The sequence below is a fragment of the Portunus trituberculatus genome, chromosome 24, assembly GCF_017591435.1.
Source record: "Portunus trituberculatus isolate SZX2019 chromosome 24, ASM1759143v1, whole genome shotgun sequence".
NCBI lineage: Eukaryota > Metazoa > Arthropoda > Malacostraca > Decapoda > Portunidae > Portunus > Portunus trituberculatus.
Window position 1 is genome coordinate 17,906,989 of NC_059278.1, and position 12,487 is coordinate 17,919,475.

At 38.5% G+C, this 12,487-nt stretch overlaps 1 protein-coding gene across 1 annotated transcript in view; it reads left to right on the top strand.

The window, feature by feature from the left end:
- The window catches only part of LOC123508200 (glutamate receptor ionotropic, delta-2-like), a 16,081-nt gene extending 11,449 nt beyond the window's left edge, over positions 1-4,632 (top strand). The window contains exons 10-12 of the mRNA XM_045261733.1: positions 2,171-2,300; positions 3,646-3,796; positions 4,155-4,632. Coding sequence (XP_045117668.1) covers positions 2,171-2,300; positions 3,646-3,796; positions 4,155-4,368 — 495 coding nt within the window. The 3' untranslated portion in view covers positions 4,369-4,632. The remainder of the gene's footprint in view (positions 1-2,170; positions 2,301-3,645; positions 3,797-4,154) is intronic.
- The last annotated feature ends 7,855 nt before the right edge of the window (positions 4,633-12,487 follow it).

The following is a 12,487-nucleotide window of genomic DNA, read 5'->3' on the forward strand; positions in this document are numbered from 1 at the left end:
TTTTTTTTCTTTTCTTTTTTTTTCTTCATTTTTCGTTCTATTTATTCATGTGTCTCTTTTTTTATTTTGTTGTGGTTAAGTATTTTATTTTTGTTTTTCGTAATTTTTCTTTATTCATTTTCTCATTTTCTTTATTTTTCCTTATTTATGCTGGTTTTCGTTTTCTTTTTCCTTTTCATAGCTGTTGTTTTTTTCTTTTCTTTTCCTTTCCGTTGGTTGATTTTTTTTTTCGTATTTTTTTCTTTTTACTTTCTGTGCTGAGTCTGCGAATTCTTGTCTTTTTCCCCTTTGTTTTTCCTTTGTGTTTCCTTTGTGCTGGTTGAGTCTATTTGTGTTTCCTCTTATTGTATTTCTCTTCGTTTATCTTCGTGTTCCTTCCATCTCTTTTCTGTTTCTTATTTTTCTTTCCTTTTCTTCCTTTTTTACGTCTTCGCTATCTTATACTCCTTTCTCAATCACTCCCTATGCTCCTTTGCTCTCCTGTCTGTCTGTCTGTCTGTCTGTTTTTCTTTCCGTCTATCTGTCTATCTATGCTGGTTCGTATCTTTTAGTTACTGTAATACACCCAGTCGTTTGCACCTTCCTGAGTCACTCCCATTGCTCCTTCTCTCTCTGTCTGTCTGTCTGTCTGTCTGTCTGTTTTTCTGTCTATCTCTCTGTGGGGGTTCGTATCTTTCAGTTATCTCTAACACACTCAGCCATCTGCGCCTTCCTGAGTCACTCCCATTGCAAACGTGTCTTTTCCTACATTCATAACACTCAGGCCCTCTCTTGATGCTGCCGAATAAATCCACCTTCAGTTTTCTTTTTACACTCTCTCGCATCTTCTCACGTATCCAGAACATCTCAGTCCCGTCAGTCTCCTTCAGCTTCTTCTCCTCTAGTTCCATGTTTATTATGCATTATTGGCGCATCTGTGTATCTTCTGCTTCATCTTTTTTGTCTGTTCTATCTTCATGTAAGGTTCCCCGTGTTAGCTCCTATATGTGTTATCTCTCTGTTATCTTCTCTCTGTCATCTTCTCTCTGCCAAGTCTTCTTTATCACCTTCATTCAGCCACCTTCTCCGTGTCACCATCTTCTTCTCACCTTCTTCCTGTCATCACCCTGTCATCTTCACTTCCTTCTCAACTCTTCCTTGTCACTTTTGCCCTGCCAGCTTTACTTTATCACTTCACTTTCACCCTATTAGCTTCTTCCTACCAGCTTCTCCCTGTCAGCACCTCCTTGTCACCTTTACCCTGCCAACTTTACCTTTCAACCTGTCAGCTCACCTTTACCCTGCCAGCTCCACCTTGTCACTTTCACCGTATCAGCTCCTCCGTGTCAGTTTCTCCTTGTCTTTGAGTTTTCGCCTCATTAACATCAAATTATGGCTCAGGTGAAGCATACACCGTGGCACTTTTTCAATAGTTAGGCTAATCCTGCGTGAAATCTGATATGTTTCCTTCACCTAAATGACCTTGGTTGAAAATGTGCGTGTGTGTGTGTGTGTGTGTGTGTGTGTGTGTGTGTGTGTGTGTGTGTGTGTGAGGGAGAAACTGAATATTCTTTGACGATGTTGTGTGTAAGTTATCATTATCATTATCTGTTATCATTGTGCATTTCTTCCATCAGTAGTTTTTGCTCCTTTCTCTTCGCTCGTCTAAATTCTCCTTATTATTTTTCTATTCTTTTCATGCCCTCTTGATTTTTTTTTCTTCTTTTCCTTTCCGTTCTGGGTCCATCATCCGTCTTTCCTTGATTTATTGCATTTTCACTGCTTCCTCTTCTTCATTTTCATCGGAGGTTTCTTGTTTGTCCTCTTGTCTTCCTCCCCACGCGCATCAAGTATTGGATCTAGACTCTCTCTCTCTCTCTCTCTCTCTGCAAGCCATCTCTTCTCATAACGTCTTCCTGTCTCCTTACATTCCTCTTATCCTCACGCTTTTACCCACTCCTCTTTTCTTCTTTCCTCCTTGTCCTCCTCCTCCTGACTCCTCACGCCTCTTCTTCCTTCATGCAGCCACTATACCCTTCCTCCTTCCTCTTCCCTTTTCCCTCCTCCTCCTCCTCCTCCTCCTTTCACGCCAACTTTTCATCTTCACTCATATTCATTGTGACCACCTTTGAATCCCGCTCCGCCATCTACGTTATTGATTTCACGTCCCTCTTACCTTCCCCCGTGGCAGTTCTCCCCTCTAGACGCCTTGAGGACGCTCTTCCGGCACGCTGAGGAGAAGGGAACTATCTATCCCTTCGGCAGGATTGACCATAAGACAGCCCTTCAAAGGTTTAGCAAGGGGCGTGTTGCATCTGTTAGTGAGTATTCTTTCATTTTTATTCTCTCTCTTATTCTCTTTCTCTTTTCTCTCTCTATGTAAGTATTTTTAAACTCTCTCTTTGCCTTCTCTCTCTCTCTCTATTTATCCAGCAGAAGATGTGTTGGTTCTATTAATAAGTCTTTTTTTTTTTATTCTTTCTTTTCTCTCTTTTTCTCTATTTATTAGCAAAGGATGTGTTGTTTCTTGTATTTTTTTATTCTCTATCTCTCTCTCTTCTTTCCATTTATTTAGCAAAGGACATGTTCTCCCTTTCCATTTTCTATTTACCCGGTAGGCCTAAGTCATACTAATTGGTGTTATGGGTGTGTTATGTATATTTACACTTAAAATCAGTTTATTAGTAGAGTTAGGGAGGCGAGAAAAGAAGATTAGATAATAGGCGTGAGTGAAAGGCTGAAGAGGAAGAGGAAGAGGAGGAAGAGGAGGAGGAGGAGGAGGAGGAGAAGGAGGAGGAGGAGAAGTTGCTGGAAAGAGAAGGTAATAAGAGAAAGAGCGTAAAGAAGAAATAATGAGGGATGGACGACCTTGAGATGAGGGTGATGAAAATGATTGAGGCAGAAAGAGAAAGAAGGTTGTAAAGAATGATAGTGCTTATGGTGAATGAGAGAAGGTGTCACTTGTATGGTGGTGATGATGAATGGTGGACAGATGAAGCAGAGACAGTGAGGAGTGAAAGGGAATGAATGAACAGCTGCAGTGAAGAAGCAGATAATGAACTGTATTCTCGTATATTAGGGATCATTTTCAAAAGCCACATCAAAGAATTAGACAGATTACCAAGGAGTGTTTCTAATTTTGCTACTGATAATGTCAATACTCGTTAAGCCTTCTCTTGAATTATAAGCTCTTTTGTAAACCCAAGTCACGTCCATTAGATACTGTTAAGGGGGGAGGTGACGGGTTTGAGCGGGAAGATTAGGAAATTTGAGAGAGAGAGAGAGAGAGAGAGAGAGAGAGAGTGATCTTATGCTTTTGAAAGGGACTAACACGTGTAGACATAATAGTTTCATGTACCTTTCCTATTTTTTTATTTACCTTTCTGTGATCTTATGCTCTTCAAATTTTGATTAGTATCTTTATTAGTATTGCTATTATTATTGTTATTATTATTATTATTATTATTATTATTATTATCATTTATTTATTATTATTATTTTTTTTTTTATCTCGTGAGAATATTACACAGTAAAATCTAAAGGAAACATGTAAGAGAAGGATTCAAATAGACTAACACGTCAATTTGACAATTTGATGCACCTCCTCCTCTAACAATTTGATTAATTTCCTCCACCTTCCTCACGTCCCTCCCTGCGTTATTACAGTCACACCTCTCGGCATAGTGTTTAGACAGAATAGCGGCGCCGACCGTCAGCAGCCGTGCCCCTTCTACGTGGAATCAGCGCCCTTGAAACTCGGCTTCATATCAATCATTCTGCAGAAAAACTCCTTCTTCAGCGAAATTATCAACGCAAGGTTAGCCACACACACACACACACACAGAAAGAGAGAGAGAGAGAGAGAGAGAGAGAGAGAGAGAGAGAGAGAGAGAGATGGCTGATATGTGATAATGGAAGCCCCTTTCTCTCTCTCTCTCTCTCTCTCTCTCTCTCTCTCTCTCTCTCTCTCTCTGTGTGTGTGTGTGTGTGTGTGTGTGTGTGTGTGTGTGTGTGTGTGTGTGTGTGTGTGTGTGTGTGTGTGTGTGTGTGTGTGTGTGTGTGTGTGTGTGTGTGTGTGTGTGTGTGTGTGTGTGTGTGTGTGTGTGTGTGTGTGTGTGTGTGTGTGTGTGTGTGTGTATGTGCGTGGTGCGTGCTACAGGATAGCCCTTGGCCAGGCTGCGGTGGCTGAGGGATAGTGGAAACCTGAGGGAGATTTATGGCCGGTACAACGTGATTCAGTGCGTCCCCAGCGGCAGCGCGAGTGGCACCTCCCGCCCCCTGTCCCTCACCGTGCTGCTCGGCGCCTTCATCATGTGGCTCTGCGGGGTCCTCGTCTCCTGCGCCATCTTCCTTCTCGAGTTCCTAGCATCACGTGGTAGAAAGTCCTAAGCGAAGGATATATTTTTAATCCCTTCTGTACTGAGACGCATTTTTGTATTTTTTTTTGTGATTACGATTAGACCATTTATTTGCATCAGAAAGGGTCTATGGAGGTCAGAAGATTAATGGCCAGAGTCTAAATCATTCTAATCCTAACGTATGTTTTTGAAGGTGTATAAAAACCACCAAATAGTAAGCGGAATAAATAAGAAAACGCGATTAACTCCTTCAGTACTGGGACACATTTTTACCTTGAGATTTGTGTACGATTAGACCATTTTATTGACATCAGGAAGGGTCTATAGAAGTCAGAAGATTAATGGCCAGAGTCTTTGCTATTCTGATCCCAACATATGTTTCTGAAGCTGTATAAATGATCAAATAGTAAGCTGAATGAATATGAAAATGCGTCCTGGTACTGAAGAGATTAACCATAAAAATTAACGTAGAAAGAAAGAATAGAATAAACATGAAATAAATGAATATGTAAATGTATCTTGGTATTGAAGAGATTAAACGATCGATGAGGAGATAAGGCTAATAGTGAAAGGATAACTAGAGGATTATGTGTCTCTTTAGTGTGGTGAGGGAGATTCTGGCACAAATAGCTTTTTAGGATGTTTTGAAGGATACTGATGAGGGTGAAGGATACACACGGTACACTGTGACATCCTGTAATCCTTTTTTTTTCTCAGTACTTGATTGAATTACATGTCCTGTTTGAGGTATTTTTAGTGCAAGATATGCTGAAAAATATGTACGAGCCAGTTATGATACACTTTAATGAATAATTTGTATTAGTTTACTTATATTATTAAATCAGGAAGCTAAACACTAAGTTCTCGAGGGTGTTTGTGTAATTCAATTCAAGGTTTAACAAATACACGACCTTACTTAACGATTAAAAATAGGAAAAAAAAAACACCAAAGGGCATAATAGGTTTACTAATTGACGTGACTGTATTTAATCACGACCTCTATTGATTTCACGGTAATATTTCCTTCTGGTCGTTTGGTTGTAATTGGTCTAATACACTGCTGCAATTTGTTTACTTGATTGATTACTACTCCGCTCCCGTCCGCTCCTGTCCTTCACTCCCGCCCACTCGTGTCCTTCGCTCCCGTCCCTTCGTGTCCGCTCCCGTCTCCTCATGCCCTTCTCTCCACTAACGCACCAGCACTCCGCCAGAAAGTAAGTCATTCAGATACCGATTCAGAGCTTACACCAGCGCGGGAAAGTTGGCATCGCATTCGTCTCCTTGATTTTGTTGTTAGGAAGTTAAGGAAGTTGGTTATTTGTGTGTGTGGAATTTGCTTACTGGGCATATATGTTGGTGAGGGAAAGTTCAGATTGTTACCTGCTGTATTAGTTTTTTTTCTTTATTTTATTTTATTTTTTGTTTACAGGTTAGTTGAGACGCTGAGGATTTTGTCTGCTTGTGTTTGGGAATGTGTTCACTGGTTTTTGAGTGTTGTCGAGGGAAAGTTGAGAATATTATCTGCTTTGTTTATGCTTTTACTGTTCTTTTTCTATTTTGTTTACAGGTTTACAGGTTTTCTATTTTGTTTGATGGTGAAAAATTTGTCTTCTTGTGTTTGGGAATGTGTTCACTGGTTTTTGTGTGTTGGTGAGGGAAAGTTGAGAATATTACCTGCTTTATTATGTTTTTCTCCTTTTGTTTTGTTTACAGGTTAGTTGAGAAGGTGAGGAATTTGTTTACTTGTGTTTGAGGAATGTGTTCACTGGTTTTTTTTTTAGTGTTGTTGAGGGAAAGTTGAGAATATTATCTGCTCTGTTTATGCTTTCATTATTCTTTTTTTATATTTTGTTTACAGTTAAGCGTGAAAGGTAAAGAATTTGTTTACTTGTGTTTGAGAATGTGTTTACTGTTTTTGAGTGTTGGTGAAGGAAAGTTGAGAATATTATCAAATTTTTTCATGGTATTCCGCCCTTTTTTTTTTTTTTTGTTCACAGGTGAGTTTGAAAGGTAGGGAATTTGTTTACCTGTGTGAGGAATGTGTCTATAAGTTATGTGTGTTGGTGAGGGAATGTTTTTTTTTATGTAAAAGGGGAAACTGACGAAGGACAACAACAACAACAACAACAACAACAACAACAACAAAAAGCCACTTAATTGCCAGTCCCCTTACAGGTCAAGAGGTCAGCCGAAAGTAAGGAATAAATATCTTGATCATTGTCTCCTTTATTTATCTATTTATTTATTTATCTATTTACTACAGTGAGTTTGCAAGGTAAGGGGTTTGTTTATTACCTTGCACCATCTAAAAATCCCCCCTATGGCAGTCTAAGGGTCAGTTTAGTAATATATTTCTACGTGTTTTGAGAGCTATGGGAAGTTATTTTGTAGTTCCCTTAGTGTGTTATTGCAAGGTAAGGAGTTTGTTTACACCTGTGAGGATTGACCCTACTGGCTTTCACAGGTGGACATTATTACATCATACATTTTTCCTTCAGGCTTCATAATTATTTTTTTTTTGTCATATTTTTCGATAAGTATAATCTTTTTACTTTCTTCAAATGTTACTTTTTTGTTACACTTATTGTCTTTTTTCATCCGCTGTTCTTTGCCTTATTAATTTCTCTTTCGAGGGAAACAAAGGGAAAAATGAAAGAGAAGGAGGAAGACAAGATGAAACGATAAAGAGAAAGAGAAAGGGAGATGACAAAGTTAAAAAAAAAAGAAGGAAAGGGAAGGAGGAAAAGAGGAAGAGGAAAATAAAGTGAAAAAAATAAAGAGAAGGAAAGAAAGAACAAAGTAAAAAAAAATAAGAGAAGAAGGAAAGAAGGAAAGCAAAATAAATAAATAAAGAGGAGAAAGACAAAATGAAACAATAAAGAGGACGACGAAAAGAAAATTAAAAAAAATAAAGGAAAGGAAAGAAGGAAAACAAAGTAAAAAAAAAAAATGAAAAGAAGGAAAGGAGGAAAGCAAAAAAAAAAAAAAAAAAAAAGGAAAAGCAAAACAAAATAAAAAAGGAAAATGGAAAAAAAATGAAAAAAAATAAAGAAAAGTCAAGAAGAAAAGAAAAAAAAAAGAAAGAAAGGAGAAAAACAAATGAAAAGATGAAGAGAAGAGATGTCAAGGTTACCATTCCTCTTTTTATTCATTTATTTCTTCATCCTCATTAGTCACACACATCGGCGGAGAAACCTTAAGACCATTCCCTCATTATATTCAACCACTAATCCTTCTATCTCTAATCTGACACACATGTGAGGGAAATCTTCAATAATAAACTTAAAAATACACTCGTTAAATCCATCCTTCTTATGTGTCCCTGGATCTTACATACTCAAAACCACGCCTCTGTTAGTTATCCCTTAAAAATTACCTCATTATATTCAACAAGGCTCTATTTTTAATCTGATAAACTCGGGAGGAAAGCTTTAACAGTCATCATTAAAATACACTCGTCAAATCTATCCATCTCTGTTAGTTATCCCTTAAAGATTACCTCATTATATTCCACCATCATTCTTTCTGTTCTTAATCTAGTGTACTTGGGAGGAAATCTCGTTAAATCTATCCATATTATGCCTCCCAGGATCTTACATACGCCAAGTCACACCTCAGTTAGTTATCCCTTAGAAATATCCGTTTTCTCTCACGTCCTCGTTATCTGTTGACATACGAAAATAAGAACCGCACTTAAGTCTGCTGGTCTACGCTCAGAATACCGCAAAATATGGAGTAGGAATTGGAATGAGCGTTGACTTTACTCTAGTGGATGCTATCGATTCATTTTCAAGGGTGTTTCCATGGTGACGGCCTGGTGAGGACTGCATCGTCAACAACAACAAGAAACAACAACAACAGCAACAAAAGCACTCATAACAACTTCACCAATCACCTCTGTGGCTTTTTCAGAATAATCCTGATGAAAACTGGAATATAAAAAAAAGTTATAATAGACATCAAAACCATTTACGGATATAGAGAGTGAAAACCTTGACACAGCTTCACTTCACAGCAGACAGATGGCGCGCGAGTACCCGACCACTGCTTCGGAATGCTCACGAGGCTTCACAAGTGGTTTGTTTACGTTATCTATGGCTCAGAAACAAATTATCTAACTTAACGAGGAGAATAGGTAAGGGTGTACAAGTGTATGGTTTATGCGTGTACAGGGAGTGGTGGTGGTGGTGGTGGTGATGCTGGGAGAGGAACAAAGACTCAACATAATATTTTGAAACGCATTACGTCACATTACTACATTCAAAGATGCCTAGTAGATAAAATTACGCGTTTCCAAGATTATTTTTGTGCTCCCAGCGACAGATTTACGAGATTTCTACATTATTAACAGGAAAAGCGATCCTGAGAACTTGGTTAATAATCTATGTGGGCTTTTGAAGAGAGTATAGTTGAGAGAGCAAAGTGGTTCAGATAACAAGATTGAAGCAGTGAAAGAAGAAGATGAGCAGGGAGAGGAGGAGGAGGAGGAGGAGGAGGAGGAGAAGCAGGCTGCCAATCTCCTTTTAGTGTCCCGTTATGTGCTGTGTAAGTGATTCAGTGGACGAAGGAGACTAAGAAGGCGTAGCAGTAGTAGTGAAAACAGGAGAAGGAGGAAGAGGAGGAAGAAGAGGAAGAAGAAGAGGAGGAGGAGGAGGAGGAATCAATAATTAGTAGAAATGCAGGAGAAACAGGTATGTCTCTAAAAGTATTCGTGTTATGAGAGAGAGAGAGAGAGAGAGAGAGAGAGAGAGAGAGAGAGAGAGGAAGTTCAACAATATATTCAGCCTCAGTCAGAAGAATTTGAATAGAAGATACCCAAATAAAGATGTGGCATTGTAGGTAGCAGCCGTGGTGGTGGTGGTGGTGGTGGAAAGTGGAACGAATGTGTTTGAATGGGAAGCATCAGTGGTGGTGATGGTGGCGGCGGAAGTGGTGGTGGTGGCAGTGGTGGTGGTGGTGGCGTGGGGCGAGGACAGGGGACTGAAATAAGAAAGATAGATGGGACGTGTAATAAAAGAGAGAGAGAGAGAGAGAGAGAGAGAGAGAGAGAGAGAGATTTGGATTCAACTTTCCCTTTCATTTGAAATTGTATGTTTTCGTTCCATGTGTGTGTGTGTGTGTGTGTGTGTGTGTGTGTGTGTGTGTGTCTGTGTGAATTCCTACCACATACTTCACTGTCACTATCCACGCACTATCCACCACGCCTCGTTGCTGTGAAGAAAGGAGAATACCAAACACACAAACAATTTCTCTTCATTATATAAACTAGTCTTACATTTCTATTATCAAGTGAAAAGAAAATAGAAAAGGAAACGAAAATAGATATCGATTATTTCTCAACTTTATCCTATCCATGTACTTATTTACTTATCATTCATCTATTTACTCTATCTATCATTCATCTATTTAATTTACCCATCGTTCAATCTAATTACTTCACTCCATGTACTTATCTTTTATCCTTTATCTATTCATTCATCATTCATCTACTCCTTTATTTTTTTTTTAAGTGAAGGGCCAAGGCACGTGACGAAGGCGTATAGTGGAGTGCGTACATCTCCGGAAACGTACACGAGTATATAGCAAAGTGTCCCCTGAAGCAAGGAGTGAGTGAGAGGCGCTGATTAAAAAGGAGGGCAAACAATCTTGGGTGAGAGAGAGAGAGAGAGAGAGAGAGAGAGAAGAGAGTGATAAAATGAAACACACATACACACACGCACACACACACACACACACACACACACACACACACACACACACACACACACACACACACACACACACAGACACACACAGACACACAAACCAAGAACAGTCTCCCATCAACCTCAAGTCTATGTTATCAAGAGGCCATTCAGCTCCAAAGATTCCAAAACCTGGCGGAAAATTCTTTAAAACCAACAGTGCAATTCAACCAGCTGAAGAAACGTGACTTCCATCCAGCATCCAGGCCAAAAGGCGGCTCCTGGAACACTCCGATAAGGCTCCACAATGCCTCGTGTTTTCTCTACTGGAAATGGAATGGACTTGTAAACGTGTACTTGCCTAGAAGCCTCGACTCCTTTTATGAAGAGTTCCTTAGTGTGCGTCTTCAGATGACGTATATAGAGGCTTTCATAGGGAAGAGAGGAATGTTTGAATGCTTAAAGAGGAGGAGGAGAAGGAGGAGGAGGAGGAGGAGGAGGGAGAGATTGAGGTTCAGGTTGAGGGAGACGTGGAGGAAGAGGAGAAAATATAGGATGGAATTATGGATAGAAAGAAGAGGAGGATATGGAGAAATAGTAGTAGTAGTAGTAGTAGTAGTAGTAGTAGTAGTAGTAGTAGTAGTAGTAGAAAGAGGATGAGAAGTAATAGTATTAGCAGAAGTAGAAGTAGCAGTAGTAGTAGTAGTAGTAGTAGTAGTAGTAGTAGTAGTAGAAAGATAAGTGATAGTAGCAGTAGTAGTAGTAGTAGTAGTAGTAGTAGTAGTAGTAGTAGTAGTAGTAGTAGTAGTAGTAGTAGTGGTAGCAGTAGTATCAGAAGGAACAGAGACATAAGTAAAATGATGAAAAGAAAATAAATATATATAAAAAAAAAGAAAGAAAACTTGAGAGATAAGAAAAGAGAGTTAACCACACCGGCCATTACAGACTCATTACCGTGTTTCAACTTTGCCGATCTAAGTCAAAGTTTTGTTAAGAAAGAGCCAAGTTAATTTCATCCTCTGTATATCCTCCCACAGAGCCTGCAGGATTGGCGTCACGAAGGCTTACCAACCACCACCACCACCACCACTATCACCGCCATCACCACCACCACCAGATGTACTAAGGAAGGGTATGGGGTCACGTGGAGGGCTTACTGTTATAACCACCACCACCACCACCATCAGGACAAAGGTAAATAGCTAAGTCTTATTTCTAACGTATTTTTCTTATTTTTTCCTATTTTTCTAATTATTTTTATGTCTGTTTATATCAAGATAAATACCCCAATTTTTCTTATTTATTTATTTTTCACCGTATTTCCTTCTGACTTATCCTGTTCTTTTACGTGTGTTTATGTGTATCAAGGTAAATAGTTCACTTTTCTTATCATTTAGGTATTTTTTTCATATTGTTCCTATTTTTCTATGGTTTTAATGTCTGGTTGGTTACATAAAGGCCCTGTGGTGCAGTGGAACCATGCGTGCTTTGGGGTCCGAGGGGTCTCCAAGCGCACGGGTTTGAATCCTGTCCACGGTCCGAGTGTAGGTTGGGCTTCCTCACTTGGGGCAACGGGTGGGCTTTGAGATAGGAGGTACCACAAAAAGTATCTCCTTTAGCTCAGAAATTCCCGTGAAAAGCCCACGTGGTATAAAGAAAAAAAAAAGATAGATAAATAGCTGTTTATTTATATTTTTTACGTATTTATTATTATTCTTATTCTTTTATAAATGTTATGTTTAATATTTCACCCTTCTTATCATTTAACTATTTCTTTATTAATTTTCCTATTTGTCTATGTATTTTATGTCTAGCTATGTTAAGACCCCGCTAAGAATGAAGTATATAGCTCAGTTCACATATTTTTGACGTATTTATTTGTTATTATTATTATTCTTTTATAAATGTTATGTTTAATATTTCACCCTTCTTATCATTTAACTATTTCATTGTTTATTTTTCCTATTTTTCTATGTTGTGTTCATGTCTGTTTATATTAAGACCCCCTTAAGACATGAAGGTAAATACGCCAGTTTTCTGATTTTTACATCTCTATAATTTTTCCTATTTCTCTATGTATCTTTATGTCTAGTAATATTAACATCCCCTAAAATGAAGGTAAATACACCAGTTTTCTTATCTTTTTACATATTTCCTTATTACTCTTTCCTATTTTTTTTTTAATATATGTTTATGTTCAGCTACGTTAATGGCCACAATAATGAAGGCAATTAGGTAACTTTTCTTATTTATTTTGACGTATTTCCTTACTATTCTTCCCTATTTTATGTATGTTTGTATCCAGTTACGTTAATGCTTCCCCTGGGGTTTAGTAAAGTGGTTTGCTAGACTCTCTTTCCACCGGGGAACGAGACGGGGGTGAAGGAATGGTATGTGTGGGAATACATTGTACCTTACTTTACCCTTCTTTTTTTTTATATAAAACCAAAAAAAAAAAAAAAAAAA